Source organism: Mastigoproctus giganteus, chromosome 12 (genome assembly GCF_048544385.1).
Source record: "Mastigoproctus giganteus isolate SK-2022 chromosome 12, ASM4854438v1, whole genome shotgun sequence".
Classification (NCBI taxonomy): Eukaryota; Metazoa; Arthropoda; class Arachnida; order Uropygi; family Thelyphonidae; genus Mastigoproctus; species Mastigoproctus giganteus.
In genome coordinates this window covers 148,700,714-148,722,838 of record NC_143586.1, presented here as the reverse complement: position 1 = coordinate 148,722,838, position 22,125 = coordinate 148,700,714, and the positions used below count along the sequence as shown (strand labels likewise).

At 37.2% G+C, this 22,125-nt stretch overlaps 1 protein-coding gene across 1 annotated transcript in view; it reads left to right on the top strand.

The window, feature by feature from the left end:
• Positions 1-22,125, top strand: part of LOC150077502 (protein lin-9 homolog) — a 191,490-nt gene that overhangs the window by 1,337 nt on the left and 168,028 nt on the right. The window contains exons 2-3 of the mRNA XM_090385923.1: positions 4,773-4,822; positions 18,978-19,024. Of these exons, the coding sequence (XP_090242049.1) occupies positions 4,773-4,822; positions 18,978-19,024 (97 nt within the window). The remainder of the gene's footprint in view (positions 1-4,772; positions 4,823-18,977; positions 19,025-22,125) is intronic.

Here is a 22,125-nt window from a genome sequence, read left to right as displayed (position 1 = left end):
TGAATTTAGGGTTAAACTGCACTGTACAGGAATCAGTCAACAAATAATAAAATATAAATTTGCCAAATTTTTGCCAAAAAGTCCCAATTATTGAAAAACTAGTGAAGATTATTAGTATTAATAATAATCTAAATTGTGTGTGCGTGTGTGTTGATGATTTTTAATAATTTTAGCACTTTAAAGCTAAGCACTATCCAGCATCTTAGTTTCAAAATTCTGAGGTTTACTGAAAAAAAGTTCTCAATAAACAACAGTACATGCAACAATGGACATTTGGGAATTCCAACTAATTCAGAGATAAAGATTTTAAGCAGTGTTTTATTTTCTGTCTTTTGATAAAAAGTCATACTTGAATTTTATGAAAATTCAAGAATTAGTAGTAGTAGTGGCAAATAATGCAAGAAAGCAAGCTTATATAGCATCAGCGAAAAAAAAAAAAAAAAAACACTACACACATCACCCATCCAAGGATTTGTGTAGTTCTTCCTTGAATTTTCAACCAATCTATTTCCAGAACAGCAGATGAAAGCTTGTTCCAACAATCAACCACCCACTGGTTGAAGGCAAACTTCCACACTTATCCCCTTGTATAAAGCAATGGTCAGGTCACACCTTGAGTACTGTATACAGGTCTGGAGGCCACATTTTAGAAAGCATGTAGAGCTGCTGGAACAAGTACAGAGAAGAGTAACAAGATTAGTGAATGGGACAAAGGGTTGCTCTTACGAAGAAAGGCTTAAGTTTTGCAAATTACAGTGTCTGGAGACTAGGCACCTGCAAGGTGATATGATTGAAGTGTATAAGGCCTTGAATGGTTTGAGCATGCTCAATGCTGATGAGATCCTTCCTCTTGCCCAGATTAATCACCTGAGGGGACATAAATTCAAATTGAGGAAAGACAGTTGTAGAATAGATGTGCAGAAATTTTCCTTTAGCAAGCGGGTGGTTGATTGCTGGAACAAACTTCCATCTGTCATTGTAGAAGTTGACAGCTTAAATAAATTCAAGGCAAAACTAGACAAACATTTGGTGTGAATGAATGGGTGAAATGGGAAGTTTTTTTTTTTCCTTTTTGGCTTATGCTGTATAAGCTTGTTTTCTTTCATCATATGCCTCTACTAATGCTAATATCTATCCTGCAACCATCCTTCCTCAACTTAAAGTTATGCCCCCCTCAATGTGTGTCATCTCAGCAGGAGGAAGAATGCCATTCACATTCAGCTTTCTCAATCTATTCTAGGCCTTAAACACCTCAATCAGATCACTCACAGGTGCTAGTCTATATAAGCTGCAATTTTCAGAACTGAAGCCTTTCTAGGTAAGAGGGCCCTTTTGTTCCCTTCACCAATCTGGTTGCCCTTCTTTGCACCCTTTCCAGCAGTGATACATCCTTTCTCAAGTCCTTCCTAAAATATTCAGGATGTGGCCTAACCATGACCTTGTACAAAAGGAAAATCACCTCCTTATCCCTGTTAGCAAAGTTTCTGTATATCATTAACAAACTCATTAACATGAGCTGTTCTAGCAGCACGTCTGCACAGAGAATTTCGTGTCTGACCGCACAATTACCTAAGGTTTTTTCATTTCCCACTACCCTATGTATGTATTACCATATACACTACCATTTCATTTTCCACTACTCTGGGTAGCAGTACCTTGCATTTGTCAATGTTAAACTTCAGCTGCCATTTTTCAGCCCATTGATCCAATTTTCCTAGATCTTGTTGCAGTAGCTCACCCTGATTACTGCCATTAACCACCCTGCCAACCTTTGTAATACAGTCCATTCCGGTTATTTGGGACACATAGGGACTGGTGCATTTTGGCCCGATTAAGCGGCTGCCCCAATTATCCGAAGTTTCATGTAAACAGTTAAAAATACAATGTACCCCCCCCCCCCTACAATGGTTCACTGTGCAACCAAATCACGTTACAACGAACTCGACATAGTAAAGTACCGTTCACTATACAATGTGCAGTAAGTGCCGGTCACTGTGATCACATTTGTGAATTGAATTTTAATTTTAATTTTAACAGCGATTCTAATTAGCAAAAATAGGAGGAATATTATCCACAGGCTATAAAAGCAAAGATACATTAAGCACAAATTTACCCTTTACCTTACCAATTAAAATATTAAATGATATATGATAATCAGAATAATTAATACGCACTGTAATATGTACATACTAACTAGTTGACATTTCTGTTCACATTTGTGGGTGGGGGTTAAAATTTAAAACAGTAAAAAGATAAGCAATCAATAACAAAGAATACGGCACACACAAATTGCAAGTAACACAATACGCGCAAGTGAGAATGGAGTAACGAGTTACAAAGCTATAAAAATAGGAATGAAGAGAAGATCTGAAAATTAATTTTTTTATATGATTGAAGATTTCATGGAAGTGTAAACTCATTTCACCATAATAACCCACAGAATTCCAGCTGTCGGTATTATCGCAAATTCAGTAAGATCGAGTTTACTGTCCGTTTATGATAGATTTCACTAACAGAAAAGCCAATAAACAGCTGACTGCTAATTGTTTTTATTGTTTTATGGTTGTGACCTCCAGAATTTCGACCAAACCATGTGGTACCGTCAGAGACAATTGTAGGGTAATCTCCAGTGCTGCGGTCTCCTGCTCCGATTAAACGGCATGCTGTCCCAATTAAGCGAAGTAAACCCTGGCTATTTTCTCGATTGGTTTCTGTTTTTTAAGATTTGCCCCAAATAAACGGCTGCCTCGATTAACTGGTGGCCCAAATAACCGGAATCCACTGTATCTCCAAACTTTGACGTTAAGCCCGATATACCGTCACCATTATCATTAATAAATATTGAAAACAACAAATGGGTCCAGCAGTGAACCCTGGGGTAATTCCACTGATAACATTAGTTTATGAAGAGCAGTACCCATTGATAACTACTCTCTGTCTTCTTCCACTTAACTATCCCTTTATCCATAGCAGTTACTTGTCCTTAATGCCATACTGCTCAAGTTTATACAGCAGTCTTTTATGTGCAACAGTATCAAAAGCCTTTCTGAAATCCAAGTATGTGATATCAGAATTATTTTTTTCTTGTTTATACTCCAGCACAACCACCAGGTCAGAGGAGTTCACAATAAATTATCAATACAAACATTAATCGTATTTAGCAGTCACAAGCTTGAATCCTGATCCACTCAAAGACTATGTGCTACTGCACTCTTGCTCCTCACCACTTGGTCGTGTTAGGCCGTTCCTTGGTCACTGCATCGTAGTAACTTATCAGATTGGTTAGACAAGACTGTCCCTTAACAAATCCATGCTGTGACTGCAATATAATTGCATTCCTGTCTGGATGGTTCTGCAATGCTTCTTTAACTAGTGACTCCATTATTTTCCATGGAACAGATGTTAAGCTAACACATCTGTAATTACTCATGTCACCTTTTGGTTCCCCTTTATGAATTGCAGATATATTATTCATCTCCAGTCCATAGGGCCTCCCCCAAATCCAAGAATGCTCTCATAATTATGGCTAAGGATTTGCTTACCTCCTTGGTGCTTCTCTTTTATTTAATTTATATCATTCCATGCACTTTTCTTCCCTGCCACTTGTCTCAATAGTTCATCTGACATCCATGTAGATCTAAGCCATATTTCTGTAATATTACTTCATTGGTATAAAAACCTAGTAGCTTCTATGATTACTTCCCTTAATGCTTCCCATTTAGAATTTGCTGTTGGTAACATCATCCATTGGCCAATTGCACAGAATTTAAAATTTACAATTTAAGTAAAGGGAAAGGCTATAGCTTTTATAAGGGTGACTGCAGTCACCCTTATGAAAGCTATAGCCTTTCCCTTTACCCTTGACAGTAGTTATACCTTTAATTAAATTCCACATTAGGACACTGTCATCACTAACACCCAGTGGGTCTTTTACCTGCAGATTCTTAATGCATGTAGAATCACTGCTGATAACAGATCAAGAGTACTGCTTCCTCTTGTTGCCTCTCTAACATGCTGCTGTAAAAAACAGTCATCCAAGAAATCTACAAAAACTACAATATTTTATGAAGAATTATGAAATTATTTCATAACTCTCATGAATTCTATGCACACCATCTTTTTTGATCTCAAGGCAGCATTTGATGCAGCAAAAACTCAGTGTTTATAAAATTATTGAACAGCTTTTGTCAGTAAGACAGTTATAATGAATGGTCTTACCAACTGTAAACCATCTCTAGATCTACATTGTGCAACAACCTTAACTATGTACCGATTACACACACTCACTCAGAATTGGCAGCTTGCAAACCTTTACAATTTAAGTACACAAATTCTTGATCACATTAACATTTGGGAATATATTGGCTGGAGAGTTCCTACAGTTGGTTATGAACAACTCATACTTCTCTCTAACCTCAACAAGATAAAATCACAAAACACATTCTTGTCAAATGCAATAATTAGGATCTTCGAGCAGTCACATATCAATTTAATTGGGACTGATTTATCCCAGCATTAGAAGCTCAACTTCCAGAATTATTGAACGAATGAATGCCTGCTTTTTTTTTACGTCTGGAAAATAAGGTTAACAGACTGGAAATTTTCTGTTTGAAACTGCAGATAATTTTAGTGTTGGACTATATATTAACCATCACATACCATCACATCATATATAACCATCACATACTTAGAGTAAACTAGAAAAAAAAATGTAAATGAAAAAAAAAAGATCTATTATAATTATATAAATTTTCTTTCAATTTCTTAAACAGATGTTTTCTTTTAGGTGAATCGGCTGCTGCTCTACTGAGCATGAAAGATGGTAAGTTTTAGCACCCTTTGGAATATTAAGTTATGGATAGATTTATTAATGGAGATTCTAAGATCAGAACTGACTGACTTGAACTGACATAAAAAAAAAAAAATACCATGGTCAGTTTTTCCCTTTTCCCTCTTTTTGATGAAATTATTTTTTGTGATAAGGCCTGCAATGGTTTGTGAGTATGGCTAACTTTCAAGGTTTTAAATATATTTACTAAACTAAATGCTAATGGCATCCTTATTCTTTCTTGGAAAATGCACAAGTGAGAACAAATTTAATTTGAAAATAGATGGTTGCATGCAGAACAGATGTGCAAAAATCTGCTTTCTGCCCAAGTGTAATTGATTATTGGAACAAACTGCCATCTGGAGTTGGGGCAGTGGGCAGTTTGAATAAATTTAAGGAAAGATTAGACAAATTACCCTGAAGAACAGGTGCCTCCGTAGCCAGGTGGGCAGGAGCAGCAGTGCATAGCACATGCTTCTTGATTAGACTGGGGTTCGAGCTCATGACCACTAAATACGGAGGATGCGGTAAGGTCAAGGAATGACCACCGCATATCCCCGGAGCAATATGGCCTTAGTTGCTAATGCTCCTAAAAACTAAATAACAAACAAACTGAAGAACAAATTTTTGGTCATATCTTGTTACAAGACATGAAAGGAGTTTACTTTATAGATTTTGGGGTGCTAAACACAGAAATAGTGCTTAAAATGGCATATTGGCTCTTATTTTTTAAAAAAAGTAGTTTTCTTTTTTTTTTATATGGCACTAAGATGTAGCTACAAATATACCTGTATCAAACACGGGACATTTTCATCTTTTGCTTGTATTCAGCTTCAGGAGCATCCCTTTTCACCATTTAACAATAATCAGCTAACATAGCGGCACTCCATTTGCTTTTGTATTCTTGTTCCATCGCTGCAATGACTTGATGGAAGTGCTCACCATGTTTATTGCTGACGGCATCACAGTTTAGCAAGAAGAAATCCAGGTGTGAGGGGAAGAAATGCATCTTCAATGACATGTTGCATCCCAGTTTTTTGTAAGAAGTAATAAGATCTTCCACAAGCTGCCTGTAGTTGCCAGTTTTAACATTTCCTAGAAAACCAGTCAAAACATTTCGAAAGGCTTTCCATGCTGATTTCTCACTATCACTAAGGACATTTGAACTGTTCATCTTTGAAAAGTTGCTTTATTTGTGGACCAATGAAAACACCTGCCTTAATCTTCTCTGTGCTAAGTCTTGGACACTTTCAAAGCCTTCATGAAATTTTTCATGAGCCCCAGTTTGATGTGGAATGGTGGAAGCGAAACTTTGGATCTACCAGAGGTTCAAATGCTACATTCTTCATTCCAGGTGTTAATGATTTTTATTGAGGCCAACTCCCCTTCTCATAGTGCATATCCTTGGCCTATCCCACTCACAGAGAAAGCAACAATACTTAGAGTAACCCTTTTGTAGTCCTAATAAAATGGCAATTACCTTTAAATAACCACATATCTGTCACTCATACTTCTGATAATTTACATCTAACAGGATGTTCTCCATGTTTGCTTATGTTTCTTTTTTTGTGGACGGCATATGCAAGAGGTATTGAATGCAGCATATTTCCATTGTGTAATAACACAGCCTTAAGGCTAACCTTAGACGCCTCTATAAATAGTCACCATTCTTCGAGAACATGTCTCATGTTCATTGCTGCCATTAAATCATCAACATCCTTACAAACAGTGGGTTCACCTTCTGTTTGATAAAATCTATTTTCTATCAAATGGAAGTCTGTTTGATAGAAATAAAAAAAAGAGTCTTTTTTTTATTTCAACTACGAAATGTTGTCACTCTCACAAAATGTTCCAGAACAGCAGTTCCCAAACTACTGAGATCTACAGACCCCTACATATATATATATATATATATAAGCACATGTTACTTGGCATTTCACAGACCCCAGTTTGGGAACACTGATCTAGACGATTCCACTGTTGTAGGTAGCCTTGAGGCAAAAAGCTGTGCCTTATTCTTTGGCAGTTCATGATCCCTGATGAGGTCATTAAGCTCACTTTCTGTGATCTTAGTGGTTCAGAAGGATAAAGGTTTGGACAAAACGGTGGATCCCTTGACATAAACAACTGCTGTACTTTGTGTATTAGCATTAGCATTAGTAGAGGCATATGATGCAAGAAAGCAAGCTTATTCAGCATCAGCCAAAAAAAAAAAAAAAAAAACACACACCACTCCCATTTCACCCCTCCGTTCGTTTCAAATACCTGTCCAGCTCAGCCTTAAATTTGTTTAGGCTATCAACTTCAACAACAAGTGATGGAAGTGGGTTCCACCAACCAACCACCCGCTGGCCAAAGGCAAATTTCCGCACATCTATCCGACATCCGTCCTTCCTCAATTTGAATTTATGCCCTCTGAGGTGATTATTCTGAGCAAGATGAAGAATCCCATTGGCATTGAGCATGCTCAAACCATTCAAAGCCTTATACACCTCTATCAGATCACCTCGCCGGTGCCTAGTCTCCAGACTCTGTAATTTGCAAAACTTAAGCCTTTCTTCGTAAGAGCAACCCTTTGTTCCATTCACTAATCTTGTTGCCCTTCTCTGTACCCGTTCCAGCAGCTCTACATCCTTCTTGAAATGAGGCCTCCAGACCTGTATACAGTACTCAAGATGTGGCCTAACCATTGCCTTATACAAGGGAGTAATCACCTCCTTATCCCTGCTAGAAAAATTTCTGTATATCATTGACAAGACACCATGAGCTACTCTTGCAGCTCGTCTGCACTGCTCAGAGAACTTCATATCTGCCTGCACAATTACCCCCAGGTCCTTTTCATTCTCCACCACTGTCAGTGTAGTACCGCAGAGTTGATACGTTGCTCTGGGGTTACTGTTTCCCATATGTAGTACTTTACATTTGTCAATGTTAAACTTCATTTGCCACCTCTCAGCCCATCTGTTCAACCTTTCCAGATCCTGTTGCAGCAGCATAGCGTCAGTAGTGTCCTTAACAACCCTGCCAACCTTTGTATCATCTGCAAACTTGGACATTAAACTTGATATCCCATCATCAATATCATTCATAAACACCGAAAACAACAACGGACCCAACACTGAACCCTGAGGAACTCCACTAATAACATTAGTCCACGTTGAGCAGTGTCCATTGATTACCACTCTCTGTCTTCTGCCACTCAACCATCCCCTTATCCATAGCAGCAATTTGCCTCCAATGCCACACTGCTCCAATTTGTGCAGCAGTCTTCCATGTGCAACAGTATCAAAAGCCTTTCTAAGATCCAAATATATAATATCAAAGTTATTCCCTGCATCCAGTTCTTTTGTGACTACATCATAGTATCCAATCAAATTGGTCAGGCAAGACCTGCCCTTAACAAAACCATGCTGCATCTGAGCTATAACTGAATTCTTGTCTAGATGATCCTGCAGTGCTTCTTTGACCAGTGCCTCCATTAATTTACCTGGAACAGAAGTTAAACTAACAGGTCTATAATTACTTGTGTTAGCCTTTGATCCTCCTTTGTGAATTGGGGTTACATTTGCACATTTCCAGTCTATGGGTACCTCCCCTGAGTCCAAAGAAGCTCGCATAATTATGGCTAGGGTTTTGCTTACTTCCTTTGCTGCCTCCTTTAATATAACTGGATAGATCCCATCCACCCCAGGTGCCTTTTTTATGTTTATCCTCAACAATCTCTCCTCCACTTTCCTTTCAGTTATTACAAAATCATCCAGCTCACTGCCAATGTTTACTTTACCTACATCATTCTTCTTCCTGAATAACTCCTCATGCGTGAATGTAGATGCAAAATACTTGTTTAGATTGTTAGCCACCTGAGCAGGATCCTCAACTGTTGAACCATCAATATCCAGTGGACCAATTTTACAGACCAACTTATATCTATCATAGGCTTCCATGTCACCCATTAATTTGTATGTATCCCATGCATTTTTCTTCTCTGCCACATGTCTCATTAGTTCATGAGACATGTGGCAGAGAAGAAAAATTCTTCTGACAACCATTTATTCCTAAACCTTGAACAATATTTCTTAGTTGGTATGTAAAGCCTGGTAGCCTCCAAGATTAGTTCCTTGAATGCTTCCCATTTTGAGTTTGCTGTTGGTAACATCATCAGTTGGTCCCACTGTATAGAATTTAAATACTGTCTCAGACCATCATAGTCGCCTTTACGAAAACAAAAACCCTTCCCTTTACCTCTGATGGTAGTTACCTCCTTGAGTAAATCCCACTTCAACACACTGTGATCACTGCCACCTAGTGGTTCATTTATCTGCAGATTCTTAATGCATGAAGAATCACTACTGATAATCAGATCAAGAGTATTGCTCCCTCTTGTTGCCCCACGAACATTCTGATGTAGAAAACAATCATCCAATAAATCCACAAAAGCCTTGCTAGTGTGCGAGTGACCAACCCACAAATTCCAGTCAATATCTGGGAAATTAAAATCCCCCATTATAAGACTCTCTGATTTACTGGCCTACTCTATTTCCCTGTACAATATCTTATTATACTCATCATAGTCATTAGGGCTATAGCACACTCCTACTCTCAATTTTGATTTCCCTATGCTTATGTCACACCAAACTGACTCGACACTGCTCTGTCCATCGATGTCGACTGGCTTCACTTCCTTGGACTTTATGTGTTTCTTAACTAATAGCATAACCCCTCCTGTCCTGTCTATCCTTTCTATACACATTGTTTTCCCCAAATTCCAGTTCTGCATTACTTATATCTGTGTGACGCCACGTCTCTGATATCCCAACAATATCTGCCTTTGATGTTTTGACAATACCTCAAATTCATCAAATTTATTTACCAAACTCCTAGCATTGGTGTACATGCAGGTATACATGCACCTGTTTCTATTCTTAGCTACCCTAACACAACCCATGTGTTTACTTGTATATCAAGTTGATGTTCATCAGTGTCTTCATCTTCATCAAAGTGTACAGAAAAACGGTCACGTGGTCCAGGAGTGGTAGTACTTCACCATGAGGCACAGGACAAATTGCAGATGGTATTTTTGAGTATGTCACTGTCCACTTATTCTTCAATGTCATCCCTTTTTTTAATAGGAGGCACCATACAGAAGTAACAGTCTGTGATGTGATTTGTTGGCTCCCTTCATATCATGGGCACTGCAAAAGGCATGAAACGTCCCTTTCGATTCACCCACACTAGTTTTGCTGAGCAGATAGTGCAGCATATGTGTAGAGCTCAGTTCTTGTCCTGGTCGCCTACTTTACACCCAAAGTACAAGAAGTAGGCCTTTTTTATGGCTTGAGTTAAGGGATGCTTTCTTGAAGCTAATGTGACTTCTCCACGTACGTAATAGAAGTCATCTGGACTATTTACACACTTACGGGGCATATTAATCTTACACGACACAAATACTCCACAAAAAGTAGTAATCTCACAGAGAACAGCTGTTAACTGAGAACAAATCACTCAGCACCTAGCCATGGTCAAGGATTACTGCAACAGAGTTGAAGATGCATTTGAGGTGACAGCAACTTATCACATGATGCAGAGCAAGGCAACAGTTGCCGTTCACGTGATAAGAGCATGGTGGTACTGAAACTGTGGTGTTGCCATGCATTTCGTCAAGAGACACATTTGATAATGTAGAGTAATTTGCTAATATGAGACCCCAACTATAAATCGAAAGCAAGAGCCAATCAACAAATTTTAATGTGATTTTTGTATTGAGCAATACGAAATTAGTCAAGATTGGGTATTTTCATTTTCATAACATTTTATGTGTTGGCCAGTATTATTAGGGAAGTTAGACAGATGATGCGGATAGTTTTGTTGATTTATTTGTATAGGCTTGTTCCCTTTCATGATTAGCCTCTACTAATACTAATACTTATTGTATGAGTCCCTCAATAATTCATGTACACTGAGTTCAAAAATTACAGCAGGATTTTGATTATCAAAGGTGAATAGGACTGAGACTTCCTTGGATAATGGAAACCCTGTTTTGCCAATTTTTAAAGGAATTTGGGATTTATTTATTACTTTTCAGTATTTATTAGGTCTAGTAATTGCAAATAAAAAGTATGTACAGAGTATTTGTATTTTAAAAAGTTTTTATTAAATAAAATACAGTACAGTAGTGCATGGAAAATATGCCTAATGAGATGTGATCAAAAAGTTTGGGACTGAATTAATATTTGAGAAATGAAGCCTATTGGCTAAAGTGAAGAATCTCCTTGACACTGAATACATCAGTTACAACTGCTGTCCTGACCATCACTGAGGATGGAGACACAAACTGTCCTGAAATGTGTTGATTCACAAATATTGTGTTTAAATTGATTGGCATGTCTTGTAAGAAATAACAATTTCACTAGCAACTTAGCAGATAGTTAAAGATCTGTCATTCCTGATTACATCATGAACATGAGCAGTTGAATCATAGTGTTTTGAAATTGAATGGTTGAAATGTGACAAACTGCATAAAACATCATCTATTTAACACATGATAATTCAGACTGACAAATGGGTAATATGTTCGTTAGTATGTCTAGATGAATTACCAAATATGTTGTTGTAACAATCCACAATATAATAATGCCAAACCTAAAAAAATAAAAAGTTAGTTCCCTAACTTTTTGATCACATCTCATGTGTAATATGCATATAATAAATTTGTAATTTTATTTTCTCTTACAGCATTAAAGCTTAAAATATTTTTTTAAAAAAATGAGCCAGTTTGTCTAATTAACCAACCAAGATTAATGACTAATCTGCTGAAACATTAAAATTAACAGTAATCATCTTAACATTTCTGTTTTGCTTCCCAGAAATGTTTTTCTGAAATGTTAAGATGATTACTGTTGAAATCAATGTTTGAGCAGATTAGTAATTAATCTTGGTATCTGAATGTCAGAATTTAGTAACATTTTCTGTTTCAAGCACTATTTGACAGTTTATTGGCCCCGCACAGTGTCATGTGAATAATTTATAAGTTCATAGTGCATCACCTATTTCTTTCTTTTTTTTTCTTTTCTTTTCTTTTTACACACACACACACACACACACACACACACTAGTGTTTTGGCTGTGCCTTATTTAACACAGACCTCAGTTCAGAGAAGCTTGAATAATTGAGGGCCTATTGGTCATCCATTTTCTGCATTACATAGAGATTTTTTTTTTTTTTTTTTTTTGGTTTTAAATAAAATATACAAAAATGATGCTGCATTTTTATGGTGTTGAGCATGCACAGTGCAAGATAATATTAGTATGTGAACTCTATAGTCTTTTAGTTAATATAAAATAATTTAATTAAAATGTTTGTTTTGCTGTTTGTAAGTTTTGTATTACAGTATGGTAACAAGAGGCTGACTTATTTTGCCATATTTGTGGTAGTTCTACTGTAAAACAAATAGAGAAACATTACTAAATTTGTTTAAAAAAAAAAAAAAAGCTTTTTCTTCTTATTCCAAAATAAAACATGGGATCCACACAAAGATTGCTATATTTTTGTTGAACAGTTGAGAAAGTTAATACACGAAAAAGTCCCTCAAGTTAATGTATGAAAAAAGTCCCATGGTTTGGCATCCATTGAAAAGCCACGGAGATGATTACTATTTTTGCTTATCTGAAGTGGAGAGCTATAACTCTAAAAATAATCATCATCATCATGAACTTGATCCAGCTTAGGTCTTTTAAGACCTGTTCCTTGTAGCTCTTGGAGGTGGTCTTGATTGCGCCATCATTGTCAGGGTCGGCCCACATCTCTCTTGATTGTAAGTTTGTATTTAAATGCTAATTTTTGGATCCGGTTTGGGTTCATTCTTTCTATATGACTGATCCATTTTTTTCTGATACTGTTTTATGTCATTTACTATATTAACAACTTTTAATTTCTCACAAATATCTGAATTTCTTTGATGGTCTAGCCTTTAAAGCTTAATAATGGTCTTTAAAGTCTCATTTGTTCTGCTTCTCTTTGTGTGCATCTTTCTTATTTATTACCCAAGTCTCAACTGTAGAAGAGGGTTAATTTTGAAGTGATGTTGTGCAATTGTAATTTTGTTTCAGTTCTGATTTATTTTCTGCAGTCACATTTAATCTTTCCCTTCATTTTATTATATTTTTGTAGTTTAGTGTGGAGTCTTTCCTTGCGTTTGATATTAAATTTCCCAAATAGGTGAAATTGGATATTTGTTCTATTATTTTGTCACCAATAAAGAGTCAATAATTTTGACTCTTTGTATGTTTTTTCCACATAATCCCATTGATTTTGTTTTTGAGATGGAGATCTTCACCTCGGACTTTTTGCCAATTTTATTCAGTTCATTAACTGCTATTTGTACAGTCTGTCCTCGTATAGCACGATAGTTGCATTCCTAGAAACCCTCGTGCAATGCAAAATCGTGCAATATAAACAACAGCCCCTATGGGAAAAGTAGGGTTAGGTGCCGACCACCCAAGATTGAACACACATTTGGAACCAAAACATTACCAAACACAATAAATAATCGGGTAATTTTAATCGTTATAAAATACTTACGTATTTTATAACGATTAAAATACGTAATAAAAATAATATTATATTATAATAAAGTATTTTTAGTATTTTTTAATACTAAAAAAGTATTTTTTACGGATAAAATACGTATTTTATTCGTAAAAAATTTATTATATTAAATAAAATAGTCGTAATAAAATACTTACGTATTTTATAATACGTAAGTATAAATTATAATACGTAAGTCGTAATAAAATATTGCTAATGCTTTTGCTTCTATCGTAAGCAAACTTGATTTTCTATCCAAAGAGATGACAGCCGTTCCATCTCTTCCAATTCTTTGTGTCTTAATCTAATGGATATTAATTACACTTTGAGTTGTTCCTGCTATGAAAGTTGTTTTTATTTTCTCTGCATTCTTTGTAATTCTCCGCGTTGCCTCATTTAGGTCTGTAGCACGTGCAATATCACATGGTCTTTCATTTCGCTCAAAGCGTTTCACAATTTCATATTTTTTCTCTATCGACAGAAGCGGACTGGCCATAAGCCTTACGGGGGAAACCACGGTGGGCCGGAGGCCGGTGTGATTTTGGCCATAAACCGTAGTATGAGGCCACTACAAATTTTCCCGGGTAAGAATTTTTGACCCAGTCCGCCTCTGTTTATCGATATTGCTTCTTTTTTTTTTTCTCTCTGAATCTGCAGTGTCTTAGCCAGGACGCTTCCTTTTCACACCTTTTAAGTATTTTACTCATTTTTAGGGAATAAAGCACAATTACAAAACGAGGAGGCACGCTTGATACACATAAACAAAGCTGCGCGCGTATAGCAACTGAATAAACAACACCGTAAAGGCCGAGATACACTATTAACACCTCACATTTTACTAAAGCACATTTCTGGGGGTTACTACCATAAAACAATAAAACCAATTTCCAGTTGCGTGTCTGCTAGTGGAATCTGTTATAAACTGGTAGTAAACTCCATCTAATTGCATTTGCGATTATATCGATAGCTGGAATTGTGTTGGTTTTTACGTTATTATGGTGAAATGTGTTTCCCCTTCACTGATATAAAACACATAAATACATTTTCAGAATCTTCTTCGTTCCTATCGTGTTGCGTTCAGTTGGGGTGATTCCGCATTCGACTGCCATTTCTTGTAAACACAAAGGCGAATCGTGTATAAGCGAATTTGGTTCGTGTTATATAAGATAACGTTCCCCTATTTATAAATCGTGTATGATCGAATTCGTGTAATGCAAACACGTGTTATACGAGGACCGACTGTAGTTCATTTTCTGATTTTGCAATTATAACTTGATCGTCAGTGTAAAATATAGTTTGGAGTTTATTCCTCTTGTTCAACTATAAAAATAAAAGGCTATTTCATATTCAAATCAGTCATTTACCATAAGACATTATGCATGGATCTAACTGTTTATCATCATCAGAAAGTCACTACAATTTTATCATCAGATTCAGAATGTCATTATCATTATTAGCCATATGGTGCAAGGAAGACTGAGGATTTTGCTGCACCAGGCAAAAAAAATTTTCAGTTACCCAGAGAGAGAGAGAGAGAGAGAGAGAGAAGGAAATCACCAAGAAAGAGAAGACTGATGATATCCAGCTGAGGGCCCTGGGTGTGCCAAGCCCATACTCACTATATGTGAGCCCCTGTATTAGTATTTGCAATTGCAAATGATGCAAGAAAGCAAGCTTATACAGTATCGGCAAAAAAAAAAAAAACACCTACCATTTTACCCGTTCATAACATCCAATAATTTGTCTAGTTCTTCCTTGAATATATTTCCACAACAACAGATAGAACTTTGCTCCAGCAGTCAACCATCCGCTGGCTAAAGACAAACTTTTGCACATCTGTTCTGCAGCTGTCCTTCCTCAGTTTGAATTTGTGTCCCCTCTCATGTGTGGTCTGAGCAAGAGGAAGAATCCCATCAGCATTGAGCTCGCTCAATCTATTCAAAGCTTTAAACACCGCAATCAGATCACCTCACAGATGCCTAGTCTCCAGATGCTGCAATTTGCAGAATTTGCAGAACCTTTCTTAGTAAGAGCACCCCTTTGTTCTGCTCACCAATCTCCTTTCCCTCCTCTGTACTCGTTCCAGCAGCTCCACATCCTTCCGAAAATGAAACATCCACACATGTATGAAGTACTTAAGATGTGGCCTGACCATTGCTTTATACAATGGGATAATCACCTCCTTATCCCTGCTAGCAAAATTCCTGTATATCATTGAGAAAACCCTATGAGCTGTCCTGACAGCCTGTCTGCATTGCTCAGAGAACTTCATATCTGTCTGCACAATTACGTCCAGGTCTTCTTTCATTTCCACTACCCTGAGTGCAGTACCACACAGTTGGTTTGTTAGTTAAACATAAGAAAGGCAACTGGGGTGGATGGGATCTATCCAGTTATATTAAAGGAGGTGGCAAAGGAAGTAAGCAAACCCTTAGCCATAATTATGTGAGCATCCGTGGACTCAGGGGAGGTCCCATGGACTGGAGATGTGCAAATGTATCCTCAATTCACAAAGGGGGATCGAAGGGCGACATGAGTAATTACAGACCAGTTAGTTTAACTTCTGTTCCGGGTAAAATAATGAAGTCACTGGTCAAAGATGCATTGCAGGATCATCTAGACAAGGCTGCAGCAATAATTCAGACACAGCATGGGTTTGTTAAGGGAAAGTCTTGTCTGACAAATTTGATTGGTTATTATGATGTGGTTAGAAAGGAACTGGATGCAAAAAATAATTTTGATATCATATACTTGGATTTCAGGAAAGCTTTTGACGCTGTTGCGCATGGAAGACTACTGTACAAATTGGAGCAGAATGATATTAAGGGTAAGTTGCTACAATGGATAAAAGGATGGTTGAGTGGGAGAAGACAGAGGGTGGTAATCAATGGGTGCTGCTCTTCGTGGACTAATGTTATTAGTGGAGTCCTACAGGGTTCGGTGTTGGGTCCACTGTTGCTTTGTATATTTATCAATAATATTGATGAAGGTATATCAGGCTTAGTGTCGAAGTTTGCAGATGATACAAAGATTGGCAGGGGTGTTAATGACAGTGTGCTACTGCAACAGGATCTAGAAAATTTGGGCAGATGGGCTGAGAAGTGGCAACTGAAGTCTAACCTTGACAAATGCAAAGTACTGCATATGGGTAGAAGTAACCCCAGAGAAACATACCAACTGTGTGGTACTACACTTAAGGTGGTAGAAAATGAAAAAGACCTGTGAGTAATTGTGCAGTCAGATATGAAGTTTTCTGAGCAATGCAGACAGACTGCCAGGGCAGGTTATGGGGTTTTGTCAATGATATATAGGAATTTTGTTAGCAGGGAAAAGGAGGTGATTGTCCCTCTATATAAGGCAATGGTCAGGCCACACCTTGAGTACTGCATACAGGTCTGGAGGCCTCATTTTAGGAAGGATGTAGATTTGCTTGAGCATGTACAGAGAAGGGCAACATGACTGATGAGGGAAATGAAGGGATCACTTACCAAGAGAGGCTTAAGTTCTGCAAATTGCAGTGGCTGGAGACTAGGTACCTGCGAGGTGATCTGATTGAGGTCTATAAGGCCATGAATGGGTTGAGCATGCTGAATTCTGATGGGATTCTTCCACTTGTTCAGATTACGAACCTAAGGGGACATAAATTCAAATTAAGGAAAGCCAGATGTAGAATAGATGTTCATAAATTTGCCTTTAGCCAACGGATGGTTAATTGCTGGAACCAACTTTCCATCTGTCGTTGTGGAAGTTGATAGGTTAAATAAATTTAAGGAGGAACTGGACAAACATTTAGTGGGATTTGTTATGTAATTTTTTTTTTTTTTTTTGGCTGATGCTGCGTAAGCTCATACATTTGCTGTCTTGCATCACATGCCACTACTACTACTGCTGCTGCTCTGGGGTTACTGTTACCCCTATGGAGTACTTTGCATTTTTCAGTGTTAAACTTCAGTTACCATTTCTCAGCCCATCTGCCTAACTTTTCTAGATCATCTTGCAGTAACATACTGTCATTACATTACATTACATGCCATGGCATACTCTCATTGTATTGTGTAAGGATGAGATAAAAGCTAATGCCTCATATTGCATAACTTTTGAGGTAATAGAGATAAATCAAAATAAAAGGCATTATTTTTAAATAAAACAGCCAGTTTTAATTTGATGTGTAATTTTTCTGCAGATGCCCTAACTCAGTACATTTCATCCATCATTTAAGTTTTTGTATTCCATTCAGGTAAAATTTATTTCATCTGAGAGGTTACCATCTCTTTTCATCATTTCTTTATGATAGTCATATCTCTTTGCCTTCAGAGATGTTCTTTAAGATTTATGAATAAAAAAGGGGGAAAATCTGAACAAAATGGCAGATAGAAAACAGCCTCTGACAAAATTCTTTCCAGTGTATGCCTCTGACAACCTCGAAAATGTTCTTTTGCTATAGATAATTCAAGTGATCCTGAAAGAAAAGTAATCTTCCAACAAGATGGGGCAGCTCCTTCCTTCCTCGGGTGTTCATGATTTCTTGGATGTTAGGTTTCCTAGTCACTGGTTCAACTACCTAATCTCTCCAATCCTCAGACTTAACACCTGTGGGTTTTATCTCCTCTGGAGTTCCTTAAGGGTTTACATTCTGCCATAACTGACAACTCTAATTGGTCACTGCTGTGATTCTGGTTATGGGTCATAACCAGAATCACATCAGTGACTGAAAGAGTAACACCTACTTTATTCAGTCCATCGTTAGTGTTACCACTTTAAATAGCACTAATGCATTTTTATTCTAATTATCTATTTTATTAAAAGTATTATAATCAGACTATTGAAGTGCATTTTAAAAACTTTGCTCACCATGCATTGTTGCAAATTAGAATCATTTACTCACTAAACTACTGTTGCAAACCTTTATTCATGAAAGCAGTGGGTTCTAAACAAGAATCACAGCAGTAACTGAAAGTATCAACACTTTAAATAGCATTAAAACATATTTATTCCAGTTATCTATTTTATTTAAAATAATATAATAAAACTATTGAAATGTATTTAAAAAAATTTTGATTTTCAAGGCTGTTTAATTCATTATTATATTGTTTTATGCCTCATGTCATCTAGTTTTATAGTGACTGCCAGCAGGGCAGGCACCCATAGGCCACATTGACTGATGGCACTCTCTCCCATCCCATTGATGTGAAGATTTTCATTTTTTAGAATTATTAATTTTACCAATTTGTGCCAAGGTTTAGGGAACATTGGCACCCCTAGGCCAGTGCTTACTTGGCCTTACCCTAAAGCTGACCCTGTCTGCCAGCCTGGTTTAGCTGTTTAAACTGGCAATAATAATAATGCTTTGGATAATGTAATTTTAAATTATTAACTTCACTGTGTTAACCTACTTCACACCTGTTGGGTGAAATACTAACTCAATATGTGCTGTCATTAATGAAGTAGATTTTCAAGAGGAAACTACTTCTGTCCAATGTAGTAATTTTTGATTTTACACTGAACTGTTTTACCATGCTTTAGTCTAAAGTTTAGTAATATAGATACGTTTTTTTATATATATAGGAGGGCGATCATCTCAGTTAGCATTATCACCAAGTCGACGAGGAAATGTGAGTGCTTTCATTACTTGTTTTTAAAATGTGAATAATGGAAGTAATGTGTGGGATTGTATAGAATATAAGATCTAGATCAGGGATGGCCAACTTTTTCTTGTGGAATGCCACATATTATGTTGGAAATGCCTTATGTACCACCAACAGACAGATCCAGAAGTTATCATAATTAATAATCCTTTCCCCAACACTGATCCATAACTGGCACCACAAAATATTTTTTGGTAACTCATAAAGGAATTTTATATTAAGAACTTATAATAAAATTAAATTTTAAGCTTATAAAATAAATTTTATGTAGAATAATGAATTAATGTTCATCCAACAGAATTAATTAATTAGCTAAATTAATGGTAAAAGGCAGTAAATATGAACCATAGATTCACATCACACTGAAACTTAGGTCATCATTTTTGGCAGTAAAAATGGAATTTAAACTGTATGTGTTTATCTTTACTTTTTTTCCAAATCAAAGGGCAGGCCACTGAAAAGAGCTGAATTGGCCACTTGTGGCATGCATGAAAAGGCTTTATTAGTCCATAAATTGCTATTAATTAGTCCTTAAAATAGAGACATGCATAAAAGTATAACTAAAATGAGCTACAAGGTAGTAGTAGTAGTAGTGGCACATGATGCAAGAAAGCAAGTGTAGGAGCTTATGCAGCATCAGCCAAAAAAAAAAAAAAAAAAAAATCACACCATTCCCTCCAAATGCCTGTCCAGTTCCTCCTTAAATTTATTTAACCTATCAACTTCCACAACGACAGATGGAAGTTTGTTCCAGCAATTAACCACCCGCTGGCTAAAGGCAAATTTCCGCACATCTATTCTACATCTGTCCTTTCTTAATTTGAACTTATGTCCCCGTAGGTTGGTAATCTGAACAAGTGGAAGGATCCCATCAGAATTCAGCGTGCTCAACCCATTCAAGGCCTTATAGACCTCAATCAGATCACCGTGCAGGTGCCTAGTCTCCAGCCACTGCAATTTGCAGAACTTAAGCCTCTCTTGGTAAGAGAATCCCTTCATTCCCCTCACCAATCGTGTTGCCCTTCTCTGTACACGCTCAAGCAAATCTACATCCTTCCTAAAATGAGGCCTCCAGACCTGTACGCAGTACTCAAGGCGTGGCCTGACCATTGCCTTATACAGAGGGACAATCACCTCCTTTTTCCCTGCTAGCAAAATTCCTATATATCATTGACAAAATCACATGACCCGCCCTAGCAGCCTGTCTGCACTGCTCAGAAAACTTCATATCTGACTGCACAATTACTCCCAGGTCTTTTTCATTTTCTACCACCTTAAGTGTAGTACCACACAGTTGGTACGTTTCTCTGGGGTTACTTCTACCCATATGCAGTACTTTGCATTTGTCAAGGTTGAACTTCAGTTGCCACTTCTTAGCCCATCTGCCCAAATTATCTAGATCCTGTTGCAGTAGCACACTGCCATTACTGTCATTAACAACCCTGCCAACCTTTGTGTCATCTGCAAACTTCGACATTAAGCCTGATATACCTTCATCAATATCATTGATAAATACACAAAACAACAGTGGACCCAACACCGAACCCTGTGGGACTCCACTAATAACATTAGTCCACGAAGAGCAACACCCATTGATTACCACCCTCTCTCTTCTCCCACTTAACCATCCTTTTATCCATTGTAGCAACTTACCCTTAATACCATTCTGCTCCAATTTGTACAGTAGTCTTCCATGCGCAACAGTGTCAAAAGCTTTCCTGAAATCCAAGTATATGATATCAAAATTATTTTTTGCATCCAGTTCCTTTGTGACCACATCATAATAACCAATCAAATTTGTCAGACAAGACTTTCCCTTAACAAACCCATGCTGTGTTTGAATTATTGCTGCAGTCTTGTCTAGATGATCCTGCAATGCATCTTTAGGTAATCTCAAGCATTTAAGCACTGTTAGCTTGGATTTATTAAATCTCTCTCTCTCTCTCTCTCTCTCTCTCATGGGGCTGTAAAAGTAACTTCGCAAAACTTAGAGTAAAAGCAGGGCTGAATCTTGCAAACCACTGTAAAGTCAGCGGTTTGCAAGGTGGTCCAAAGAGGTTTGTTTGTTCATTGAAGATGTTCCTGGCTCTGACTCTACTTCAATTTCAAAACCCAATGATTCAGTTGCTTAAATTCATGATCCGATCATGAGTGATCAGTGTTTAACTGTCCATGAAGTTGATTTTTTTTAGGGAACATGTCATTCCATTTTAACACAAGTTTTGGAATGCAGCACATTTCAACCAAGTTTGTGCCTTGCATCCTCAGTAATTACAGAGAGTAGAAAGTTCTTGCATGTCTGGATCTTTGTTGATGTACTGCTGCTGACCTACACGTTATTTCTCCCATCATTACTAGTGATGAATCATGGTGTATGTGACTGTGATCCAGAAACAAAGACCCAGTCCTCTCAATGGATGACTCATTCTTCTCCAAGAGCTAAACACATTTGATCAAGACAATCTTGATCAAATGTGAAGATCATGCTTCTCATATTTTTTGACTTGCAGGACACTGTTCTTTATGACTTTGTCCCACGTTGTTAAACAGTGGCCCAGGATTACTAAACAATTTGTAGTGATTGCACTGTGTTGTTTAAAAAAATAGCCAGAAAAGTGGACTTCAGGGTGCATGTATCATGACACACATGGCTCCTGCACACTTGGTGCTTTCCTTTCAAGAATTTCTTGCAAAGCACTCCATCACTGTGGTCTTCCATCTGCCATACTCACGAGATTTAGTTCTGTGTGAACTTTTTTGTTTTCTAAACTAAAATCTCTCTTTAAAAGTCACAGATACATAATGACTGAAGAAATTATTCAAAATGCAGCAGAGGGAACTATGGCAATTTCAAAAGAAGTCTATCAGGATATTCTGAATGTTAAATATAACTTAGCATTAGCATTAGTAGAGGCATATGATGCAAGAAAGCAAGCTTATACAGCATCAGCCAAAAAAAAAAAAAAACCTTCCCATTTCACCCATTCATTCGTTCCAAATGTTTGTCTAGTTGTGCCTTGAATTTATTTAAGCTATCAACTTGCGCAACAACAGATGGAAGTTTGTTC